The sequence below is a fragment of the Phyllostomus hastatus genome, unplaced genomic scaffold (assembly GCF_019186645.2).
Source record: "Phyllostomus hastatus isolate PE091 unplaced genomic scaffold, TTU_PhHast_1.1 phas_contig_30, whole genome shotgun sequence".
NCBI classification, from domain to species: domain Eukaryota; kingdom Metazoa; phylum Chordata; class Mammalia; order Chiroptera; family Phyllostomidae; genus Phyllostomus; species Phyllostomus hastatus.
In genome coordinates, this window is record NW_025333841.1 from 1,125,315 (window position 1) to 1,151,419 (window position 26,105).

Here is a 26,105-nt window from a genome sequence, read left to right on the forward strand (position 1 = left end):
TCTAGTTCTTGTAGATTCAGGGTTAGGTTGTTTATTTTAAATGCTTCTATGTTTTTTAGGTAGGCCTGTAATGCTATGAACTTCCCTCTCAGAACTTCCTTTACTGTGTGCATAGGTTTTGACCTATTGTGTGTTCATTTTCATTTGTTTCCAGAAACTTTTTTATTTCTTCCCTATCTCATTGTTAACACATTGATTATGTAATAGCATGTTATTTGGTCTCCATGAATTTGAATGTTTTGCGTTTTTTTCCTTAATGTCGGTTTCTGGTTTCATTGTCATCTGAGAAGATGCTTCATATGAATTCAATTTTCTTGAATTTGTTGAGGCTTGTTTTGTGTCCTATGATGTGGTCTATGTTTGAAGATGTTCCATGTGCATTTGAAAAGAATGTGTATTTTGATTCTTTGGGGTGACAGGTTCTGTATATATCAAGTAAGTCCATTTGATCTAGAGTGTTGTTCAATGCCACAATATCCTTGCTGATTCTTTGCTTGGAAGATCTATCCATTGCTGACAATAGGGTGTTAAAATCCCCTGTGATGAATGTGTTGCTATGAATATCTTTCTTAAAGTCCTCCAAGTTTTCCTTATATATTTTGGTGCTCCTGTGTTGGGTGTATATATGTTTAGAATGTTTAGAATCTTCTTGATGGATTGTTTCCTTAAGCATTATGTAGTGTCCTCCTTTGTCTCTCTTTATGGCCTTTGTTTTGAAGTCCATTTTGTCTGATATAAATATTGCTTCCCCAGCTTTTTTTCAGGACTGTTTGTTTGGAATATTTTTTCCATCACTTCACCTTCAGTCTTGTAGGTCTTTTATTTTGAGGTCATTCTCTTGTAGACAGCATATAGCAGGTCATGTTTTCTTATCCATTCAACTACCCTGTTTCTTTTGTTTGGAGTACTTAATCCATTTACATTTAAGGTTATTATTGTTAGGTACTTATTCATTTCCATTTTCCCTTTGTTCTTGTGTTCCTCTCTCTTTTTATTTATCTTCTTAAAACCATCCCTTGTGCATGTCTTGCAATGTGGTTTGGTGACGATGTGTTCTTTTCTTTCATCTTTTTTTTTTTTTTTAATCTGGAGAGCTTTTTTTTTGCCTTCCATTTTAAATGGGAGTCTTGCTGGGTAGAGTAGTCTTGGTTGCAGGCCTTTGCCTACTACTTGGAAGATTTATTGCCATTCCCTTCTGGCTTGTAGTGTTTCTGCTGAGTAATCTGCTGATAGCCTTATTGGAGCTCCTTTGTATGTTACTGGCTCTTTCTCCCTTGTTGCCTTTAATATTCTCTGTTTGTCTTTAAATTTTGCCATTTTAATTATGATGTTTCTTAGATTGGGCCCCTTTGGATTCATCTGGATTTGGATCGTCTGTGCTTCCTGGGCTTGCATGACTTTTTCTCTCATCACATTAGGGAAGTTTTCGTCATTGCTTCTTCAAACAGGTTTCCTATCCCTTCTTCTTCGGCTTCTGTTATTCCTATGATATGGATATTATTGTGTTTCATGTTGTACTGCATCTCCCTTAAACCCCTTTCATTCTTTTTTAGTTTTTTTTTTTTTCATTTTGTTGCTCTGTGAATTTTTTTCTACCTTGTCCTCCAGCTCACTGATTCAATCCTCTGCTTCATCTAGCCTGCTCTTAATTCTTTCTCCTGTGTTCTTCAATTCAGAAATTGTATTCTTCATTTCCTCCTGGCTCTTATTGATAGTTTCTATGCCCTTTTTCATGCTGGTGTAGTTCACAGTAAGTTCTTTGTAGCTTTCCTGGAGTTCTTTGTAATTCTCACTGAGCTCATTGAACTTCTTATAACCATTAGTTTGTAATCAATGTTTGGTAGCTTACTTGCCTCTATTTCATTTAGCACTCTTTCTGGGGATTCCTTCTTTCCTTTCGATTGGGAGTTCTTTCTTTATCTCCCCATTTTAGGGGGGAATCTTGTTTGTTTCTGTGTGTTAGATTGATCTCCTTTAACTCCCTGTCTTCATGGTGTAAACTTCCATGGTAGAAAACCTGTATGATACAGTGGTGCAGTCTCCTTGATCTCCTGATCTTGATGCTCTTGGGATGCCCTTTATGCTGTTTTTGTTAGATCTATGGTTGTAATTGGGTTTGGATTGTTGTTGGGTCATTCTTTGGTGGGTCCTTTCCTCCAGCTGGCTGACTGAGAGTAACTCAGCTATGTCTTAAGACCAGTTCTTGCATGTAATCAGCTCAGACTTTTATTAGTGTAGCTTTTACCTACAAACAATGGAAACAATGCCAAGTGTTAAAGTTGTTATGTAGCAAATTTGCCAGGATGAAAAGGTTTGAGAGTTGTCTTTTTAAACTTTATCCAAGAATATTGCTAAAGTCTAATTTTAATTCCATTTCCTCTGGTAGTATATAGGTTCTGATCTTAGTCAACTGCTAGTTAGAGTGATTGGAAACTATAAATAATATTGCCTTAATATTGAGAATATTTGGTAAGAAAACTGCTTGATGAGTATCCTTTACTACCAATTTTATTGTTGTCATTTTATTGTTGGTAATTTCAGAAGATTGTTTTCAAAAATCAGAATAAATTCTATAAATATGAAATTACATTGTTTTTCCTTTCTCATGTCATCCAGGAGTATGTAATATATATTTATTGGGGAAGATAGAGAATAAATATATTTGAACCTGTAATTCCTTAAAGTATTTGTAATAAGACAAACATTTTCTTTCAGTTTAGATATAAATAGTGGAAAGTTGCCCACAACCTTTTAAGATTGTACCCTTGTTGTAGGTTGCCCCGGAAGAGTTTAAGACCAGCATTGGCCGTGTGAATGCGTGCTTGAAAAAGGCTCTCCCAGTCAATGTGAAATGGCTGCTATGTGGTTGTCTCTGCTGTTGTTGCACACTGGGTTGCAGCCTGTGGCCTGTTATTTGTCTCAACAAAAGAGTGAGTAACCATTTATTGTACAATAATGATAAAAACTAATCTTTGTTAAACACTAGCTATATGCCAAGTATGTTGTATGATTTATTTAATTATGACAACAGTTCTATCCTCATTTGAGAGATAAGCTCTGGGACAGAGATTTAGAAATTTAACCAGCCTTTATCAATGCTTTATCACTTCATATGAGTTCCCATCATTTTCAATAAGAGTAATGTTAATGGAGTACTTAAATAAGTATAAATGATTAGGCTACTTTTTCTTTTCACAAAACCCCACACTGTGATTTAAAATATTTCAAAGCTACATGTAAATGGGAGAGATTCTTCTGATCTTAAGAAAGCCAGAAGTGAGAGCAAACTAAAAAGTTTGTGGGGTGCTGGAATCCTGGTTAGTTTTGAACATATTGAAACAACATTCAATATGACATTGCTAGTTTTGTCATGATTTAAGCCTATCTTAATCTCATCTTCTTACCATTTTATCAAAGCTTTCAAATGTTTTTTCCCTGGTGGGTAGATATCTTTAAACTTTTTAATTGACTCCAACAAGGAAAATTAATTCATTTTGCTTAAATTTCTTTTCCCAGTAACACAATGATGATTTTATTTAAACTTTTAAATAATAATTAACCTACTGAACTATATTCAAAATCACAGCACCCCATGGGGGTATAATTAGTGGTACAATTATTTCATAAAGGCCAAAAAATTCCAAAGATGTACTCATTTCTTCCTTTCCATCTTTCTCCTGCTATCTTTAATCACTGCTTTAAAAAAAAAAAACAGTAAAATACTGTCACACCTATAGCTTTTTTAATGGAAAAGTTAAACATTTTATTAATTCACTTGGTAACTATTAGTAGGTCAGAGCTTTACTTTAAATATAGCTTAGTCTCTTGTTTGTCAAAGCATGTACAGTATTCTCAAATGGCTTTCTATAAGTTAAAAAAATGACAACATAATCTTTTTCCCAAATTGTCATGTCTTTTAAAAGTTACAAATCAATAACTCCTATCCATCCCCATTATTTTTAATATGCATTAATATGCATTACAAATAATGCTTCAATATACATTAATTATATTTGGATTTTTCATCACACAAATATAGTCCATTTCAATTACTTAAGAACTGATTTTTTCCATTTTAATATTATCCAGGATATATCTTTTTTTTCTGGCAAGCTGCTTACTCTTTGTGTGTTTATTAATACCTTCTTCACAAGGCCTAAAATAAAGAGAAGCAATTTTTTTAATCACGTGATTTTATTATGAGTACTTCTGATAGAATATTCCATAGAAAATGATATTGATACTGATGCTGTGATTTTTCCCTAGTCCCCATTACTTTGGTTAATGAAGAATTCACACTGATGTTGAGGTATCAGTATATTCTTAAATCACTAATCTTTCCATTAAAAAAGGTTTATGCTCTTTTTCATGGAGCCTTGGAGGTCATCCACTGCTTCATGATGAAGCCGAACATATCTTTTCCAGCCAATGGCTGCAAGAAACTTATTGAAGTGGACTATGAATGCAAACTTCATACCTTTTATGAGAAGTATATGGCCACAAAAGTTGCTGATGGTTTGGGTGAAGAATGGAAGAGTGATATGGTTCTAATCAGTGATGGGAATGACAAACAAGTTTTCCCCATGAAGCAGGATGTCTTGACCCCTGGCCGCATCTGTCTACTGCTAAAGGGCATGCCTGTTATAGACCAAGGAGGACTAGAGAGAGAAAGCTCAGATCTGTTCAGGGTTGCAGTGTGAATGCCAATCTCAGTGTTCTCAGACTTCAGCATTGTAGAAAAGAGGGAGAAACATATGTCTGGTCTCATAGATACTACTCTTCCATGTCACCTGGGGCTCAAAAGAGCTAGCAGAATCCACAAACTTTTCAATCTCTCAAAAGATAATGTCCACCAATGTGTTGTAAGAAATCCCCTAAACAAAGATGGTAAGAAACCTAGGACTGCCCTGGCTGGTGTGGTTCAATATATTGACCATATATGGTTCAATATATTGACCATATTGACTGGTTCAATTACCAGTCAAGGCACATTCCTAGGTGGTGGGCCAGGTCCTTAGCTGAGGGCGCATGAGAGGCAATCAATCAATGTTTCTCTCCCTCTCCTTCTTCTCTTCCCCTTTCTCTAAAAATAAATAAAATATTTTAAAGAGAAACCTAAGACCAATGCACCCAAGATTCAGTGTATTGTCACTCCACACATCCTACAAGACAAACATTAGGACTTCCAGCCAAGATGAGGGTGTAGGTAGACACACTGTGCCTCCTTGCACAACCAAAATAAAGACAATTCGGAAACAAAAAACAACCAGTACTGATAGAAAATTGAACTGTATGGAAGTCCGACAACCAAGGAGTTAAAGTAGACACATTCATCCAGACTGGTAGGAGAGCGGCCAGGAAGGAGAGGGCTCATGGCAGGGTGGCTTGGAGACCCTGGGTGCACGAGGCAGCAGCTGGTGGACCCTGGGCATGCAGGCGGTGGCTGGCGGACCCACTGAGGCGGCGGATCATGGAGGGGCGCGGTGCACAATGCAGCTGGTGGACCAGGCTGTCCCATATTCGTGCACAGATAAACCAGGTGAAACTGGGGAGCAAGACAGACCTCACAATCCAGGGCCCCAGTTCGGGGAAATAAAGCCTCAAAACACCGATTGAAAACACCTGTGTGGGTTAAGGTGCTGGGAGAAACTCCTAGCCTCACAGGAGAGTTTGTTAGACCAACAGAGTCCTAGAATGTACACAAACTCACCCACATGGGAATCAGCACCAGAAGGGCCCAATTTGCTTGTGAGAAGCAGGGGGAAGTGACTGAAATTTGTCAGAGAGAGGAGCAAGCTCTATTGGTCCCTCTCAGACCCCTGCCCCACATATAGCATCACAAAGCAGCGACATGGGTTGCCCCACCCTGGTGAACACCCTAAGGCTCTGCCCCTCACATGTAACAGGCATGTCAAGACAAAAAAAATGGCCTGAATGAAAGAACAAATTAAAATTCCAGAAAAAATACAACTAAGCAACGAATAGATAGTCAACCTATCAGATGCACAGTTCAAAACACTGGTGATCAGGATGCTCACAGAATTGGTTGAATTTGGTCACAAATTAGATGAAAAAATGCAGGTTACCATAAAAGAAATGAAGGAAAATGCACAGGGAACCAATAGTGATGGGAAGGAAACTGGGACTCAAATCAATGGAGTGGACCAGAAGGAAGAAAGAAACAACAAACAGAACAGAATGAAGAAACAAGAATTTTAAAAATGAGGAGAGACTTAGGAACTTCTAGGACATCTCTAAACATTCTAGCATCCGAATTATAGGGGTCCCAGAAGGGGAAGAGAAAGAGCAACAAGTGGAAAAATTATTTGAACAAATAATAAAGCAGAACTCCCCCAATGTGGCAAAGGAAATAGACTTCCAGGAAGTCCAGGAAGCTCAGAGAGTCCCAAAGAAGTTGGACTCAAGGAGGAACACACCAAGGCACCTCATAATTACATTACCCAAGATTAAAATGAAAGAGGGAATCCTAGAAGCAGCAAGAGAAAAGGAGACAGTTACCTACAAAGGAGTTCCCATCAGACTATCAGCTGATTTCTCAAAAGAGACCTTCCAGGCAAGAGGGAACTGGAAAGAAGTATTCCAAGTCATGAAAGGCAAGGACCTACATCCAAGATTGCTCTATCCAGCAAAGCTTTCATTTAGAATGTAAGGGCAGGTAATGTGCTTCTCAGGGAAGGTCAAGTTAAAGGAGTTCATCATACCAAGCTTTTATTATATAAAATGTTAAAGGGACTTATGTAAGAAAAAGTACATAAAAACATGTACAGTAAAATGACAGCAAACTCACAATTATTAACAACCACACCTAAAACAAAAACAAACTAAACAAACAACTAGAACAGGAACAGGATCACAGAAATGGAGATCACATGGAGGGTTATCAGCAGGGAGGGGGAGAAGGGAGAATGGGGGGAAAGGTACCAGGAATAAGAAACATAAATAGTAGGTATAAAATAGACAGGGGGAGGTTAAGAGTAGTATAGGAAATGGAGAACCCAAAGAACTTACATATTCGATCCATGGACATAAGCTAAAGAGGGACAGTAATGCTGGTAGGAGGGGTGGTGCAGGACGGAGGAGAATAAAGGGGCAAAAAAAATGGGACAACTGTAATAGCATAATCAATAAAATATACTTAAAGAAATGTGCAGTCTGTATTTTCTTCTATTTCAAGTGTTACATTTAAGTTTTAGTATAGTTTTTTTTACATATCTTCCCAGTTTTTCCATCACCATTTTGTATAGACTGACTTTACACCAATATATGTTCTTGCTTCTGTTGTCATATAGCAGTTGAACCTAAAAGGGTGGGTGTCTTTCTGAATTCTCTATTTTGGTCCATTGAGCTATGTGTCTATTTTATGCCACTTCCATGCCCTTTTGATTACTATAACCTTATAGTACAGTTTGATAAAAAGGTACTCTGATACCTCCAAACTTATTCTTTAAGATTTCTGTGACTATTTGCAGTCTTTTGTGGTTTTGTATAAATTTGGAATACTTATTCTAGTTCTGTGAAAAACACTATTGGTATTTTGATAGGGGTTGCACTGAATCTGTAGATTGCTTTGGGTAGTATGGACATGTTAACAACATTAATTCTTTTTCCATGAGCAGAGTATATGCTTCCGTTTATCTGTATCTTCTTTAATTTCCTTTGTTAATGTCATATATTTATACTTTTCCCAGTACAGGTCTTTTACCACCTAAGTTAAGTTTATTCCTAGATATTTTATTTTTAATGAAGTTTTAAATAGGATTGTTTTCTTAATTTCTCTTTCTGATAATTCATTATTAGTGTATAAAATGGAAATGATTGCTGAATATTTCTCTTGTATTTTGATACTTTACTGAATTCATTCACCAGTTCTAGTAGTTTCTTGGTGAAGTGTTTATTTTTTGTTGTTGTTATGCATTGGTTTCAGGTGTACACCTTAGTGGTTATACAATTATATACTTTACAAAGTGTTCCCCTTGATGTTTCCAGTAGCCTGGCTACCACCTTACATAGTTATCACAATATCAAACTATATTTATCATGCTTTATTTACTTCCCCATGATTATTTTGTAGTTAGAAATTTGTGCTTCTTAGTTCCTTCACCTCTTTCATCCAATGTCCCAACATCCCCTTCCCTCTGGCAACCACCAGTTCTCTCTCTGTGTTTGTGAGTCTGTTTCTGTTTCATTCCTTTATTTTGTTCCTTCATTCCACATGTCAGTGAAAGCATATGGCATTTGTCTCTCTGGCTGATTTATTTCACTGAGCATAGTAACTTCTAGGTCCATCCATACTGTTACAAATGGTAAGATTTCATTCATTTTCATGGCTGAGTAATATTCCATTGTGTGTATGCACCACTGCTTTTTTATCCACTCATTTGCTGATGGGCACTTTGGTTGCTTTCATATTGTGGTTACTGTAAGTAATGCTGCAGTGAGCATAAGGGTGCATATATTCTTTCAAATTATTGTCTTGGGGTTCTTCAGATAAATCCCCAGAAGTTAGAATCAGTGGGTCATTAACACATTTCTATTTTTAATTTTGTAAGAATTTTTTCTTTATTTTTAGAGAGAGAGGGGAAGGGAGGGGGAAAGGAAAGAAGAGAAACATTGATATGAGAGAGAAGCATCAGTCAATTGCCTCTTGCAGCAAGGGACCTGGCCTACAACCCAGGCATGTGCCCTGACGGGAAATCGAACTGACAACCTTTTTGTTTGTGGGAGGATACCCACCCCACTGAGCCACACTAGTCAGGGATAATTCAAACTATTTTTATTTTTTTTTCTTGAGATTTCTTCCTGCCCTGTGTATTATTTAGAAGTATGCTATTTAAGCACCAAGTGTTTTGAAATTTTCCAACTATCTTTCTGTTATTGGTTTCTATTTTAATTCCAATGTGGTCTGAGAACAAACATTGTATGATTTCTATTTTTGCAATATGTTAAGATGTGTTTTATGACCCAGAATGTGGTTAATGTCCCACATGGGCAGGGTGTTTGTACTCCGATGTTGTCTGTAGCTGTCCACTGGGTGCACTGGCCCTGGGGTTTCCCTAGGTGGTGCAGGCCAAGGTCAGCCCCCAGCTGTGTTCTGCCCCAGGCCACCCTGCCTGAGCTATAATGCAACCTGAGATGGCCATTACTTGTGCTGGGCTTGGAGATTCCCAGGCAAAGCCAAGCTGTGAATCTAAGCTGGCTGCTGCTACTGCTGGGCCTGGGGCTCACTGAGGCCAACTGCTTCTTTTTTGAGAGGATTTAAGAAGTATGAAGCATGAGCCAAGACCAGCTATTATATTCATATGGAAAAGCAGCTTGGGTGGGCCTGTATGCTGGGTGGGGCAGCATCTCTAGGGATCTCCAAAGTGGGTCAAACAGTATCAGGTAGGTAGAGTCTCAGATAGGCACCAGCCTACTGGCTCGGTGGGAGATTGCCCAGAAAAGGGACAAAGGCTGTGCTGGCCTTGGTGCCAGATAGCTCAGCTTCCCCCTACATGCCACTGGTGCCACTCAAGCTGCCACCCCAGTGCCGGAGCACAGAGGGAGTGAGTCTGAGTAGGTGAGTCTGTGTGTGGGTTCTTTAAGAGGAACTGCTTAGGGCTCTATAAGTTTCTTCCACCAACTCAATTCCCACTGGTTTTTGCAGCCAGCAGTTGTGGGGACTTAATCTCCCTGGTACTGGTACCCTGAGCTGGGAGCCCTGGTGTGGGGCTGGGAATCCTCACTCCCAAGATACCTCTCCCGAATTTTTATCCACCACATGTGGATGTGGAACCAGCCCAATCCACGTCTGCACAACTCTTACCAATCTGGATGGATGTGGTTTCTTTAATTCTGTAGTTGTCAGACTTCCATTCAGCTTGGTTTCTGACTGTTCTTAGCAACAGTTCTATATTTTAGTTGTAATTTTGACGTTGTTGTGCAAAGAAGCGAGCCATGTTTGCCTACACTGCCATCTATGCCGGCAGTCTAGTTTGTTTTGTCTTTACTTTCAAAATGGGTTTCTTGTAGACAACACATAGTTGAGTCTTATTTTTGGGTCCACTCTGACAGTCTCTGTCTTTTCATTGAAGTATTGTGAGTATTGATATAGTTGGGAAAATAATTGCCATGTCTGTTATTTTTTTCTATTCTTTTCTCTTGGTCTTTGTTTATATTTTTGGCTTCCAGTCTTTTTCGACCTTCTCTGGACTAATTGAGTATTTCAGCTGCTATTATCTGTTATACTACCTTAGCATACCAGTAATCCTACATTTTTATCTTTTAATTTATTTATTTTTAAAGATTTTATTTATTTTTAGAGAGAAGGAAAGGGATGGAGAAACAGGAGAGAAACATCGATGTGAGAGACAGCATCTATAAGTTGCTTCTCACACACACCCCAACTGAGACCAAACCTGTAACCTGCACATGTGCCCTGACCAGGAATCAAACTGGCGACTTTTCACTCTGCAGGGGTGATGCCTAACCAACTGAGCCACACTTGCCAGAGCTTTTTTATTTTTTAATGTTTGCCCACAATAAGTGATTTTACAAGCAATCCAGATTCACTTTCAAATAATGCAATACTGCTTTTCAGTTAGTACAAGTATCTTATTACATCAGTGGTACTTTTAACACTTTAAATGCAGTTATGCGTTGCTTAATGATGGAGATATACTCTGAGAAATGCGTTATTAGGTAACTTTGGTCTGCAAACACCATAGAGCTCACTTACACAAACTTAGAATGCTATAAGCCTACTACATACCTAGGCTGTATGGTGTACTATTATCATATATGCAGTCCATCATTGACCAAAATGTTGTTGTGTGGCATATGACTGTAGTTCATTCCACTCTCTTCTCGGCTTGCCTGATTTCTAAAGAGATGCTCAATGTACCTCTTACCCTTGCTCCTTTAGATGTAAGGTATTTTTCCCCTTTGCCTTCTTTCAAGATTTTTCCTTGATTTTCTTCACTTGGAATATTAAGATCAGTTGGTGTAGATTTGGAGTTATTTATCCAGCTTTGAATTTTCTAAGCTTCCTCTATCTATGGTTTCCTGCCTTTTATTTATTTTGGGAAATTCTCTTACTGCTTTAAATATTTCTTCTGGTCTTTTCTCTCTTTACTTTCTGGTATTTCTATTATGTGTCTTGCTCCTTCTGTAATTTTATCATAGTTCTTAGATATTCTATTCATTTTTTCTGTTTTTTAGTCTTATTTTAGTTTTGGACATTTCTATTGATGTATCTTCAATCTTCACCAATCATTTCCTTGGCCATGTTCAATCTGTAGATAGACCCATCAAAGGTATTCTTCATTTCTGTTATGATATTTAGATTTTCTACCATTTTCTTTTCATTTTCTTCATAGTTTCCATGTCTCTGCTAACATCTGTTCTTTCATATTGTCCACTTTTTACATTAGAGTGTATAGCATATTAATTGTAGTTGACTTATATTTCCAGTCTGATAATTTCAACACCTTTGCCATTTCTGAGTCTGGTTCTGATGCTTCCTCTTTGTTTACAGACGGTTTCTTTTGTCTTTATTTTTTAAGATTTTATTTATTTATTTTTAAAGAGATGGGAAGGGAGGGAGAAAGAGAGGGGGAGAAACATAGATGCATGAGAGAAAAATCTATCTGTTACCTCTCATACTTGCCCCAACTGGGGATGGGACCACAACCCAAGCATGTGCCCTTACTGGGAACCAAACTGATGACCTTTCACTTTGCAGGATGATGCCCAACCAAATGAGCCACATTGATCAAGGCTGCTTTCTTTTGTCATTTAGTATGACTTGTCATTTTTGTTTGAAAGCTACACATAATGTACTGAGGTAAATAGGCTTTTAAAATAAGATTTTGTGTTTGTCTGGCTAGGAGTTTGGCTGTGTTTACTATTTAGTATAGCTGTCAGTGTTGGAAGCTAAACTTTCCCTGATATCCTTGTTTTTGTTTGGCCTTTTTTTTTCTTTTTCTGTTTCTTTCTTTCTTTTTTTTTTTTTTTTTCAGATTTTCCTAGAGACCTCATTTGAGATCCACAGTTCTTTCCGTTGTATTATAAAATAGAAACCTTATTGATGTTTTTGGTAATGTGTTGGGGGACTGGATAGTACTATGATTTGGCTTAAGTTTTTTAGTGAGCCACTGCCCCTTTGCTGTGACCTTCACAAGTGCTTCTCAATTCTCTTTTGTTTTGTTTGCCCCTTTAGGTGGGACAAGAAAGCTAGAAGGTGATAGAGTTGTATATTTTACTTTTCCAAGATTGGTTAGGCACTGGTGAAACCCCAGTAGGTACAATAGTTTCTCTTGAGAGCAGGCTTTGTTAAGAGAATATCCTGGACATATTTAAAAATGGAAAGACAAGGGCATTTTTCTCAAGTCGCTATGAGAACCTGATAGGGCTCCGGGTCATAAAACTCATAAAGGTGTGGGAATCTCCTCCAAGACTGGGCCCTCTTGGAATTTGTAACTCTCAAGTTTTTCCTCAATGAACTTCTAGCAATTCATCAATTAAAGTTCAGATTCTTCTACCCTAGACCTGGTTCTCACAGTTTTCCTTTCTTCCATTTCTACTCTGATAAATTGTGCTTCTTCATATCCATCTGTTCATCTCTTCAATTCAGGGATCACTGGTGTGTCTTATGCTCTCACTTCTCTAACAAATCTGAGAGAAGTTGTTGATTTTCATGTTCAGGTTCTTTTTTCTTGATGTGTGGACAGGAGAGACAACTTCCAAGCTCCTTACATGCCTTAATGTTATTACTTTTGTTTTTTAAGTTAATTTGATACATATAGGATTCTTGGTTGACAGACTTCTTTCTTTCATCACTTTCAGTTTGGTTTTTCACTCTTTATTATTCCCTACATTATTTCTACTGAGAAGTTAACAATTAATTATATTGTAGATTCCTTATAAGTGATGTCTTTTACATCTTTCTGTTTTTATGATTTTCTATTTTTTCATGGCTTTCAATATTTTACTGTAATGTTTCTGCGATGAATCATCTTGTATTTGTCCTACTTGGACTTTCTTGAGCTCCTTGGATGTGTGGATAAATATATTTCATTAAATTTGGGAAGTTTTCTGTCATTGTTTAATTAAATATTTCTTTTTTATTTTATTTCTATATTTTTGGAGAGAAGGGAAGGGAGGGAGAAAAAGAAGGAGAAAAACATGGAGGTGTGAGAGAAACATCGATTGTTTGCCTCTTACATGCCTTCAACTAGGGACCTGGCCTGCAACCCAGGCATGTGCCCTGACCAGGGATTCAACCAGTGACCTTTCACTTCACAGGCCAACACTCAATCCATTGAGCTACACCAGCCAAGACGTATTAAGTATTTCTTTTATTTTATTCTTGTTCTTGTCTTGATACTGTACTCTCAATATATGCTCCCCTTTGGTACACTTAATGATATTTACCATTTCTGTTTTCTTTGTGTTGTTGATATTGTGTATCTTTTGATCTCTCTTCATTGATTATTGCTCCTGTTCAAATGTACTATTGTACCCTTATACTGAATTGATTATTTTCAGTTATTGTACTCAACTCCAGAATTCCACCTGATTGTTTAAATTATTTCATGTATTTATTATCAGAGAAGGGAGGGAGAAAGAGAGGGAGAGAAACATCAATGTGTGGTTGCCTCTCGTGCAGGTTAGGGAAGTTTTCTTTTATTATTCCTTCAAACAGATTTTCTATCCCTTGCTCACTTTCTTCTCTTTCTAGTATCCCTATTATGTCAATATTGTTATGATTCCTACTGTCCCAAAGTTCCCTTATGCCATCATCATTCTTTTTACATCTTTTTTTTGTTTTGTTGCTCTGACTGGGTGTTTTTTTCTACCTTGTCTCCCAAATCATTGATTTGATCTTCTGCTTCATGTAGCCTGCTTTGAATTCCTTCTAGTGTATTCTTCATTTCAGATGTTTCATTATTCACTTCCAACTGGTTCTTTTTTATGGTTTCTTTGTCCTTTTTCAATCTGATGTAGCTCCCACTAATTTCCTTGTAATTCTCACTAAGTTCCTTGAGCAACCTTATTACCATTACTTTGAAGTCTATGTCTGATAAATTGCTTGCTTCAATTTCATTTAGCTCCTTTCCTTTAGTTTGGGGGTTGTTTCTTTGTCTCCCCACTTTAGCTAACTCTTTCTGTTTGTTTCTACTTATTAGATAGATCTGCTTTGACTCCCTGTCTTCGTGGAGTGGTTCCTCATGTGATAGGAGCCCATAGGACTCAGTAATCTAGTCTCCTTGATCTCTTGAGCTGGATGCTCTAGGAATGCCCCTTATGCAGTTTATGTGTACTCTCCTCTTATACTTGGTTCTTGATTGTTGTTGGCCCATTCGTTCGTTGGTGCATTCTCCTCACCATTGGGCTGTCTGAGAGGCTCAATCCCCAACATGTCTTGTACACTGTTCTAAAGGTACTAACAGAAAACAAACAAAATAGCATAGAAAACAAAACCCACAGAAGCAAAAGTATCCCCCAATAACAACAGCAAAATCAATGACAAAAGAGCAAAGAATAATGAAGGTGGAAGAACACTATAAGAAGGTGGAAGAATATTATAAGAAAAAAAAGAATATGAGATGACCAAAGGAAAGAAAAATGATTTTGAATGGATAGAGGAAAAAGACAATAAGAATAAGGAATAGAAACAGGGAATCTCCGCTAAAGATCAAAGAAAAGGAAAAATAAAATTTTGAAAACATAAGAAAAGGAAGGAAAAAGACAAAATGGAAGAAGAAAAGGGAAGAATAACATACAAGATGTAAAACTGCAAAATTAGAGAAAATAAGAAAAAATTTAAGTAAACAACCAGAGACACTGAAGTAAAGAACAAACTGACAGTAACCAGAGGGGAACGGGGAGAGGGATAATGGGGGAAAATAGGAAAATAGGAGAAGGGTTGTCAAGGAACATGTATAAAGGACACGTGGACAAAGCCAAAGAGAGTAGGTTTGAAGGTGGGAGGCAGGGACGGGTGGGGCAGGGACAGCGTGGTAGGGTGACAATGGGACAACTGTACTTGAACAATAAATTTTAAAAAAAGAAAAAAATGATAGAAAGCTATGCAAAAGAAAAATGATGAAAAAGAACAAAATGGAATTTGTCTCAGTAGAGTTTAGTGCTTGCCTGCTGGGTTCTCCCTGTGGATACTACTCTGAGGTTGTTTGAAGCTGCTGTAAGTCAATGTTAGATGCTGTCCACATTTAGTTCTCACCAGCCTGTTTGAAGCTACAAGCAATCCACAGTTTCTGGCTGTCTCCTTTGGGCTTCACTCCATCTGGGATGGACCTTGCTGCTCTGCGAGGCTGGCTTTTTATCAGCACAGGGCCCAGGGGTGGGTCAACTAATGACTGAGAGGACCAGAGGAACCGCCTCCACCTGCTTCTACCTGTGGTCCTGACTTTAGTCTTAGTCTAGCCACTGACTAGTCTATTTCTGCAAAGGCCTCTGATGGAATTGGGAGGATGGGAGCCCTCAATCTCTGATGGAAGGTACCCTGTAGACTTCAGGGAAGCTGGTGGGAGTGTTCCCCAATCCCTGCACCACACATCTAAGTCTGTCCTTATTATTTCCCTGAACTCAGCAAAGCCAAGCCCCTAGTAAGAATGTGAGTGGGGCCTCCAGAGCCCAGAGGTTGGGTCTGCCGGAAACTGGGAGAGTGTTCCTAGGCTTTCTCATGAGGGGAAGCACCAGCCTGGTTCCTTGAAAAATGTATGGGTTGGCCATGACCTAAAGCCAGTCTAACACCCGAGTCCACCTATGTTACTATTGCCTCAGTCGGATATAAGATGCAGGTTTGGGGATGGTAAAAACATTTTTTAATTTTTTAAAAAAAAGATGCAAGGTGGGAAAGCAGGATTCCAGAGGGTCTAGTGAGTGGAATTCCAGAGGATGAGGCTTGAAGGATTCTAGAGGCTGGAATTCCTATGGAGTGGGGTAATTGTCTTTCCCCGGGGAGGAGCTTGCTCTTCTCAAGAAAAATGGCTGCTGTGGTATGGAGGTATGTCTTAGCACCTGAACCCAGCAGTTGTTTCCCCATACCTCTCCCCCAAGCCTCCCACTCCAGACTCTCCTCATGTGGCTTGAGACCATGCTACCATTCCTTCACCTGTGCCAAAGATGAGTGGCTGGGAACACAAAACTTGTGCATTAGCTCCTTATAACATAAGAGAGGAAAAAAGAAAAACTAAAAAGGTAGCTTTTTATCCAGAGGGCTCCCTCTCTCCAGTGGGCACAAATGTTAGGGCTTTTCACTGTTGGATGCTATGTGAGTGGGTGATTCCCAACACTGGTGATCTGTGTTTGAGAGCCCAGTCCAAGGACCAGGCTCTACCTATCTGGGAGAAACTCCCACAACAATTCGGCCAACTCAGCCCACTGCCACAAGAACAATGCCAGTGCCTTTTGCATCCCTGCTCTTTCTACCACTCTTGAGGTGGTTTCTGCCCATCCTTGGTTAAGTGTCTCCTCTCCAGATAGTCTTCAGTTGTTTATTTCAGGTGGATGTTTGCCTCTTTTTCTTTTTTTAATTTAATCTTTATTTTTCCCATTACCATTTAGTCTCCTTATATTCTTTTCCCCCAGCAATCACCACACTGTTCTCCATGTCCATGAGTCCTTTTTCCTTTTTGCTCAATCCCTCCACATCCTAACCTCCACTACCACTAGCCGTCATCCTGCTCTCCATCTTATGAGTCTGTCTCTGTTTTGCTTGTTACTTCAGTTTGTTCATTAGATTCCACATATGAGTGAAATCATATATTTCTCTTTCTATGACTGGCTTATTTCCCTTAGCATAATGTTTTCCAAGTCCATCCATACTATCACAAAGGGTAAAATTTTCTTTTTCATAGCTGAGTAGTATTCCACTGTGTAAATGTCCCATAGATGTTTCATCCACTCATCTACTGATGGACACTTGAGCTGTTCCCCTATCTTGATGATTAAAAATAATGCTGCTATGAACATAGGGGTGCTTATGTTCTTTCAAATTAGTGTTTTGGATTCCTTCAGATATATTCCCAGAGGTGGGATCATGGGGTCAAATGACAGATCCATCTTTAATTTTTTGAAGTATCTCCATACTGCTTTCCACAGTGGCTATACCAATATGCATTTCCACCAACAGTGCAAAAGGACTCCCCTCTTTCCACATCCTCAACAGCACTTGTTTATTTATTGATAATAGCCATTCTGACAGATGTGAGATGATATCTCATTGTGGTTTTAATTTGCACTTCTCTGATGGTTAGTGATGTTGAGCATCTTTTCATATGTCTGTTGGCCATCTGTATGTCCTCTTTGGAGAAGTGTCTGTTCGGGTCCTTTGCCCACATTTTAATTAAGTTGTTTGTTTTGGGGGGTGTTGAAGTTTGTAAGTACTTTATAAATTTTGGATATTAACCCCTTATCAGATATATCAGCAAATATGTTCTCCTATTCAGTGGGTTATATTTGCATTTTGTTGATGATTTCCTTTGCTGTGCAAAAACTTTTTTAGTTTGATGTAGTCCCATTTGTTTTTTATTTCCATTTGTGTCCCTTGTCAAGGAAGATATATCAAATAAAATATTGCTACGAGCAATGTCTGAGATTTTGCTGCCTATGTTTTCTTCTATGATTTTTATGGTTTGGGGCCTAACATTTAAGTCTTTCATCCAATTTGAGTTTACTCTTGTGTGTGGTGTAAGACAGTGGTCAAGTTTCATATTACTGCACATATCTATCAAATTTTCCCCAAACCATCTATTGAATAAACAATCTTTAGCCCATTGTATGTGCTTGCTTTGTCTGTCAAATATGAATTGATTATAAAGGTGTGGGTTTATTTCTGGGCTCTCTATTCTGTTTTATTGATCTTTGTGTCTATTTTTATGCCAGTACCATGCTATTTTGTTTACTATGGCCCTTTAATAATGCTTGATATTACGTAGCATGATTCCTCCAACTTTGTTCTTCTTTCTCAGGATCACAAAAAGGCCTTTGTAGGGCCTTTTGTGGTTCCGTATAAATTTTTGAAATATTTGTTCCAGTTCTGTAAAATACATCATCCTACTCTTCATAGGAATCACATTGACTCTATAGATTGCTTTGTGGAATATGGATATTTTAGTGATGTTAACTATTTCTATCCATGAACACGGTATGTACTTTTACTTATTTGTATCTTCTTCAGTTTCTTTCTTCAGTGTCTTACAATGTTCTGAGTACAGGTCTTTTACATTCTTGGTTAGGTTTATTCCTAGGTATTACATTCTTTTTGAAGCAAGTGTGAATAGGTTTTCTTAATTTCCATTTAGGTTAGCTTGTTATTGGCATATAAAAATGGAACTGGTTTCTGGATATTAATTTTGTATACTGCTACTTTGCTGAATTCATTTATCAGTTCTAGTAGTTTCTTGGTGGAATCTCTGAGACTCTCTGTGTACAGTATCATGTCATCTGCAAGTAATGACTGTTTTACCTCTTCCTTTCCAATTTGGATGCCTTTTTATTCCTTCTTGTCTCATTGCTTGGCCCGAACTTCCAGTACTATGTTGAATAAGAGAGGTGAAAGTGGACATCCCTGTCTTGTTCCCGATCTTAAGGGGAACGCTTGTAGTTTTTGCCCATTCAGTATGATCCCATCAGTGGGTATATTATATATGGCTTTTATTATGTTTAGGTATGTTCCTTCTAGTCCCACTTTGCTGAGAGTTTTATCATAAATGAGTGCTGGATTTTATCAAAAGATTATTCTGCATCTATTGATATCATCATGTGGTTAGTATCCTTCATTTTGTTTATGTTGTGTATCACAATTGTTGATTTGTGAATGTTGTACCAACCTTGCATTCCCAGAATAAATTCCACTTGATCACAGTGTATGATCTATTTAATGCATTACTGTATTCGGTTTACTAATACTTTGCTGAGGATTTTAGCGTCTGTGTTCATCAGGGATACTGGCCTATAATTTTTTTTTCTTTGGAGTGTCTTTATCAGGTTATGGAATTAGGATAGTGTTGGCCTCATAAAGTGAATTTGGGAGCCTGTCCTCCTGTTGAATTTTATGAAATATTTTGAGAAGTAGAGGTGTTAGTTCTTCTCAGAATGTTTGGTAAAATTGCCCTGTGAAGCCATGCAGTCTAGGGTTTTTGTTTCTTGGGAGTTTTTTTATTACTGCTTCAATTTCACTAGGTGCCATCTGTCTATTCAGATTCTCTGATTCTTCCTGATTTAGTTTGGGAAGATTGTATGTTTCTAGGAATTTATCCATTTTGCCCAGGTTGTCAAGTTTCTTGGCATATATTTGTTTCAATATTTTCTTACAATCCTTTGTATTTATTTGGTGTCAGTTACTATTTCTCCTCTTTCATTTCTGATTTTATTTATTTGGGTCCTCTTTTTTCTTTTTCCTGATGAGTCTGGTTAAAGGTTTTTCAATTCTGCTTATCTTTTCAAAGAACCAGCTCTTGGATTCATTGAAAATTTTTATCATTTTTTAGACTCTATTTAATTTATTTCTGCTCTGGTCTTTATTATTTCCTTCCTTCTACTCACTTTAGGCTTTGTTTGTTTTTCTTTTTTAAAGTATTTTTTATTGATTATGCAATTATAGTTTTACCGATATTTCTCTCTTTATCCCCCCTCCATCCTTCCCCCTCAACCCTCCAGCATTCCCTCCCCCTTAGTTCATGTCCATTGGTTGTACATATAAGTTCTTTGAGTCCTCTGTTTCATATACCATTTTTTATCTTTCCTCGTCTATTTTACGCCTACTAATTACGCTTCTTCTTCCCTGTACCTTTCCCCTGCTATTCCTCCCTTCCCATTCCCTTCTGAACTCCCTCTGTGTGATGTTCATTTCTCTGATTCTGTTCCTGTTCTGGCTGTTCGCTTAGTTTTCATTTTCGTTGTTTTTCTTTTCTTTTAGGTTCCTTTGTTAATAGTTATGAGTTTGTTGTCGTTTTATTGTTCATATTTTTTATCTTCTTTTATCTTAGATAAGCCCCTTTAACATTTCATATAACAAGGGCTTCGTGATGATGAACTTTAACTTGACCTTATCTGGGAAGCACTTTATCTGCCCTTCTATTCTAAATGAAAGCTTTGCTGGATAGAGTAATCTTGGATGTAGGTCCTTGCCTTTCATGACTTGGAATACTTCTTTCCAGCCCCTTCTTGCCTGTGAGATTTCTTCTGAGAAATCAGCTGAAAGTCTTATGGGAACTCCTTTGTAGGTAACTGTCTCCTTTTCTCCTGCTGTTCTTAGGATTTTCTCTTTGTCTTTAATTTTGGGTAACTTGATTGTTATGGGCCTTCGTGTGTTCCTCTTGGGTCCAACTTCTTTGGGACTCTCTGAGCTTCCTGGACTTCCTGGAAGTCTATTTCATTTGCCAGATTGGGGAAGTTTTCCTTTATTATTTGTTCCAATAAGTTTTCAATTTCTTGCTGTTGCTCTTCTCCTTCCGGCACCCCTACAATTCAGATATTGGAATGTTTCAGGTTGTCCCAGAGAGTCTTCAGCCTCTCTTCATTTTTTCAGATTATTGTTTCTTCATTCTGATCCAGTTGGATGTTTATTTCTTCCTTTTGTTCCAAATAGTTGCTTTGAATCCTGGTTTCCTTCTTGTCACTGTTGGTTCCCTGAATATTTTTCTTTATTTCATTTTGGGTATCTTTCATTTGTTCTTTCATTTTTGGACCAAGCTCAATCAGTTCTGTGAGCATTTTGATCACCAGGGCTTTAAATTCTCCATCAGATAGGTTGGCAATGTCCTCATCACTTAGTTCTGAGGTTTATCTGTGTTCTTTCATTTGAGCCATATTTCTTTGTCTTGTCACACCTGAGAAGTTGTAAGGAGCAGGGCCTTAGGTATTCACCTGGTTGGAGCAATCCTCTTTGCTGTGCCGCCTGTGGGGGAGGGGCCAGAGAAGGAGCAATGCAACTCACCTGTTTGTCTCTAGCGCACTTTGCAACAGACTCTTGAGTCAGACTGAAAGCATGTCCCACCGCAGCAACCCCAACCGTAGCCCACAGTCAGCTCTGAGTCTCAGTTTTCCCCTTAAGTCAGTCCCTTCTGTGCAGCTCCACCTAACTTGGCAGTCAGCTCTGCCCCTCAGCCACCTTGCCGCGGTTTTTCTGAGTCACCCACCCAGAGGGGTCTGCCTTACCAGTCTGGTTGTTCTGGTTGATTTTTTTCTTTAATTCCTTGGTTGTCAGAGTTCCATGCAGTTTGATTTTCAAGTGCTTCTGGTTGTTTATTGATTTTAGATTTCTTGTTATCCTACTTTTGGTTGTGAGAGGAAGTAAAGGGTTTCTACCTATGCCTCCATCTTGGCCGGAACTCTCCTGTTTGTTTGTTTGTTTGTTTGTTTGTTTGTTTGTTTCAAGTTCCTTGAAGTATAAAGTTAGATTGTTTATTTGAGCTTTTTCTTGTTTTTTTGTTTGTTTGTTTTTTTGAGATAGGCCTATAATGCTATAAATTTCCCTCTGAGGATTGTTTTCCCAGTGTCCCACAGATTTTGGATTGCTGTGTCCTCATTTTCATTTGTTTCAAGGTATCTTCTGATTTCTTCCTTGATCTTGTTGTTGACCTATTCATTGTTAAATAGCATGTTATTTGGAATCCATGTCTTTGCATGTTTTTCAGTGTTCTTGTGATTGATTTCTAGTTTCATAGCATTGTAGTAAAAAAGATGCTTGATATGATTTCAGTCGTGTTGAAATCATATTGAGACTCTCATCGTATTGAGACTTGTTTTGTGTCCTAGCATATGGTCTCTCCTAGAAAATATTCCATTTGCACTTGAGAAGTATGACATTCTGCTGCTTTGGGGTAAAATGCTCTGAAGATATCAATTAAATCATTTGATCTAGAGTGTGGATAAGGCTGCTGTCTCCTTGTTGATTTTCTGTCTAGAAGATCTATCCATTGTAGTCAATAGAGTCTTAAAATCTCCAACATGACTGTATTTCTGTTGTTCTCTCCCTTATGTTCATCAAGATTTGCTTTACATATTTAGGTGCTCCTGTGGGTGGGTGCCTAAATATTTACTAGGGTTTATATCCTTTTGTTGGATTGTTCCCTTTGTCGTTATGTAGTGTCCTTCTTTCTCTTACTAGCCTTGGTTTTAAAGTCTATTTTGTCATATATAAGTACTGCTACCCCAGCTTCTTTTTTTTTTCTTTCCATTTGCATACAATATCTTTTCCCATTCCTTTACTTTTAGTCTGTGTGTAACTTTTGATCTGAGATCAGTCTCTTGGAGGCAGCATATATTTGGGTCTTCTTTTCTTATCTATTCAGCTACCCTGTTTCTTTTGGTTACAGTTTCAGCCATTTACATTTAAGGTGTTATTTATAGATACATATTTAGTGCCATTTTATTGTTAGACTATTTCTCTCTCTTTTTTCTTTCTCTTTTTCTTCTTCAAGCAAGCCCTCTAACATTTGTTGCAGTACTGATTTGGTGTTAACTACTTTAGCTTTTTCTTTTCTGGGAAGCTCCTTATTTCTCCTTCGATTTTAAATGATAGCCCTCCTAGGTAAAGTAGTCTTGGTTGTAGATCCTTGCTTTTTCATCACCTTGAATATTTCACTTCATGTCCTTCTGGCCTGAAAGTTTCTGTTGAGAAATCAGATGACAGTTTAATTGGTGCTCCCTTGTATGTAACTACATGCTTTTTTTCCTACAGCTTTTAGGACTCTCACCTTGTCTTTAAGCATTGCCAATTTAATTATAATGTGTCTCAATGTAGGCCTCTTTGGGTCCAACTTGTTTGGGACTCTCTGAGCTTTCTGGATTTGTGTGTCTTTTCTCTTCACCAGATTAAGAAAGTGTTCAGTCATTATTTCTACAAATAGGTTCTTGATCCCTTGTTCGCACTCTTCTCTTTCTTGTATTCCCATGATGTGGATGTTGTTATGCTTCATGTTGTGTGAAATGTTTTTTAAATGTCCTCATTTTTTAAAATTCTTTTTTCTGTGGGGTCCTGTGGCATAATGGTTACTACAGTAGGCTCTCAACCAAGTAATTGGAATTAAATTCTTTTTTCTTTTTGCTGCTCTGCTTGGGTGTTTTTTTCTACGTTGTCTTCCAAATCACTGACTTGATCCTCTTCTTCATCTAACCTATTGTTTATTCCTTCCACTGTATTATTTATTTCAGATATCGCATTCTTTATTTCTCATTGGCCTTTTTATGGTTTCTATATCTTTTTTCATGCTATTGAGTTTTCTTATAATCATCACTCCAAACTCTCTGTGTGATAAATTGCTTGCCTCCTTTTCATTTAGTTTTTCTTCTGGAGAATTCTCTTGTTCTTTCATTTGGGGTCTGTTTCTTTGTCCTCCCATTTTGGCTGCTTCTTTGTATTTTCTGCCTTAATTGTTAAATTCATCAGTGATATAGCCTCAAGCTGTAATCAGTAGCCCCAATTAAGCTCCACAGGGTAGAGCAGAGTAATTTCTGGGGGCAGGGCTCCTGCTTCCCCTCAGGATGATACCACTTGGAGGGGAGTGCTCTGCCTCAGAAAGATGGCTTCTGCAGTATGGGGAATGAAGCAGCACAGGAATCCTAGAGGCTGTTTCTTCAGTTTTATCCCCAGTGCCACCAGCCACATGCTGTCCTCACATGTCTCTAGTCCACTATTCTCTCCTTTTCCTGGAGCCTAGGAAAGTGGCTACAAATGAAATTTTGTGCATTGGCCCTTTAAGAGGCTCTTTATGTCCAGTCATCTCTCCCTGACAGATACAAACCCTGCTGCTTTTCACAGCTGGATGTTATCTATGTTCCTTTCTGGCTCTGGTGCTGTAGGCTAGGGAGCCCAGCTTGAGGTTTAGATTCCACACTTCTCAGGGAGAGCTCCCCTGCTACTGGAACTTCCCTCTGGAACATCAGCTGCCACCCATGGGTGCCCAACTAGACTTCTCATGCTTTCACCAACTCCCTGCAAGTCAGGCTGTGGGGAAGTGGATTCTTTTGTCTGTCCTTCATTATAAGGCTTCTCTCCGACTAGTGTTCAGTTGGTTATTCAGGATACTTTCTCTACAACTTACATGTAATTCTAGATTGGTCCTGAGTGGAGGTAGTGTAGCTTCTAGTTACTCTTCTGCCATCTTAGATCTTCCTATTTTTATTTTCAGTTTGGTTCTGGAAGGCAGTACAAGACAAATCCACATTAGAGACTTCTGACCAAGATGGAGGCATAGGTAGACACACTGTACCTCCTCTCACAACCAAACAAAGGACAAAAATTTAAAAACAAAAAGACAACCAGAACTGCCAGAAAATCGAACTGCATGGAAGTCCAACAACCAAGAAGTTAAAGAGGAAACATTCATCCAGACCTGTAGGAGGGGTGGAGACACTCAGGCAGGTGGAGATGACTCACAGCAAGGCAGTGGCTGGCAGACCATGGCGCACAAGGCAGCGGCTGACTGGCAAGGCAGTAGATAGTGGAGTGGTGGTCCCACATTCGAGTGCAGATAAACTGGGAGAAACAATTGGGAAGTGAAACAGACCCACAACCCAGGGTTCCAGTACAGGGAAATAAGGCCTCAAACCACTCATTGAAAACACTTCTGGGGTTGAGGTGCTGGGAGAAGCTCCCAGCCTCACAGGAGAGTTCGTTGGAGAGACCCACTGAGTCCTAGAATGTACACAAGCCAACCCTCCTGGGAATCAGCACCAGAAGGGACCAATTTGCTTGTGGGTAGCAGGGGAAGTGACTGAAAACTGGCAGAGAGTGGAGCAAGTGCCATTGTTCCCTCTTGGACCCCTTACCCTCATACAGTGTCACAAAGCAGTGCCGAAAGACACCTCCGGGCATCACAGAGCACCTGGAGGCCTTGAACCCACGCTGGTCCCCACAGGCCCAGGGCTGCTCCCAACAGCCCACCAGAGCCACAAAGAATTGGGCACCCACACTCCTCCGGTCCACTGAGTATTGTAAGTGAAAAAGGGAGGCTCAACATTCCACCAGAGGGAGGCATAGGTGGACACACCGTACCTCCACGCACAACGAAGATTGGAACAACAACAATTTAGAGGTAGGATAACACCCAGAACTGACAGAAAATTTATCTAAATGGAAGTCGGACAGCCAAGAATTGAAATAGACCCGCTCATCCAAACTGGTAGGAGGGGCAGAGTCGGGCAGCCAGGCATGGGTCGCAATGCAGAGAGCACAGAGCGCGTTGGGACTGGGCGTGCAAGGAACCAGGGTGTGCAAGACTGCAGCAGGCGGACCCTGAGTATGCAAGCGGCAGCTGGCAGACCCAGTGAGGCGGCGATTGTGGAGCAGGGCAGACCATGCAACCCAGGATCCCAGAGAAGGGACTGAGATCCCACAGAGAACGGAGCTACCGCCATTGTTCCCTCTCGACCCCGCCCCCACATACAACGTCACAATCTAGCGACTGGGGTGCCCAGCCCTGGTTAACACCTAAGGCTCTGCCCCTCACCATAACAGGAGCAACTAGACCAAAAAAAAAAAAAAAGAGAGAGAGAGATTGCTGAAACAGAAGAACAAATCAATGCCCCAGGACTCATCCTTTTAAGCAACTGAGAGATAGCGAACCTATCAGATGCTCAGCTTAAAACACTCGTGATCAGGAAGCTTACAGAATTGGTTGATTTTGGTCGCAAATTAGATGAACAAATGCAGGTTACCATAAAAGAAATGAAGGAAAATGCACAGGGAACCAATAGTGATGGGAAGGAAGCTGGGACTCAAAACAATAGAGTGGACCAAAAGGAAGAAAGAAATGACCAAACAGGAAAGAATGGAGAAATAAGAATTTTTAAAAAATGAGGAGAAGCTTAGGAACCTCCAGGACATCTTTAAATGTTCCAACACCCGAATCATAGGGGTACCAGAAGGGGAAGAGGAAGAGCAACAAGTGGAAAAGTTATTTGAACAAATAATAAAGGAGAACTTCCCCATTCTGGCAAAGGAAATAGACTTCCAGGAAGTCCAGGAAGCTCAGAGAGTCCCAAAGAAGTTGGACCCAAGAGGAAACACACCAAGGTACATCATAATTACATTAGCCAAGGTACAAATGAAGCAGAGAGTCCTAGAAGCAGCAAGA

At 39.0% G+C, this 26,105-nt stretch overlaps 1 protein-coding gene across 1 annotated transcript in view; it reads left to right on the forward strand.

The window, feature by feature from the left end:
- The window catches only part of CHIC1 (cysteine rich hydrophobic domain 1), a 58,320-nt gene that overhangs the window by 23,371 nt on the left and 8,844 nt on the right, over positions 1–26,105 (forward strand). The window contains exon 3 of the mRNA XM_045839397.1: positions 2,775–2,930. Within this exon, the coding sequence (XP_045695353.1) occupies positions 2,775–2,930 (156 nt within the window). The remainder of the gene's footprint in view (positions 1–2,774; positions 2,931–26,105) is intronic.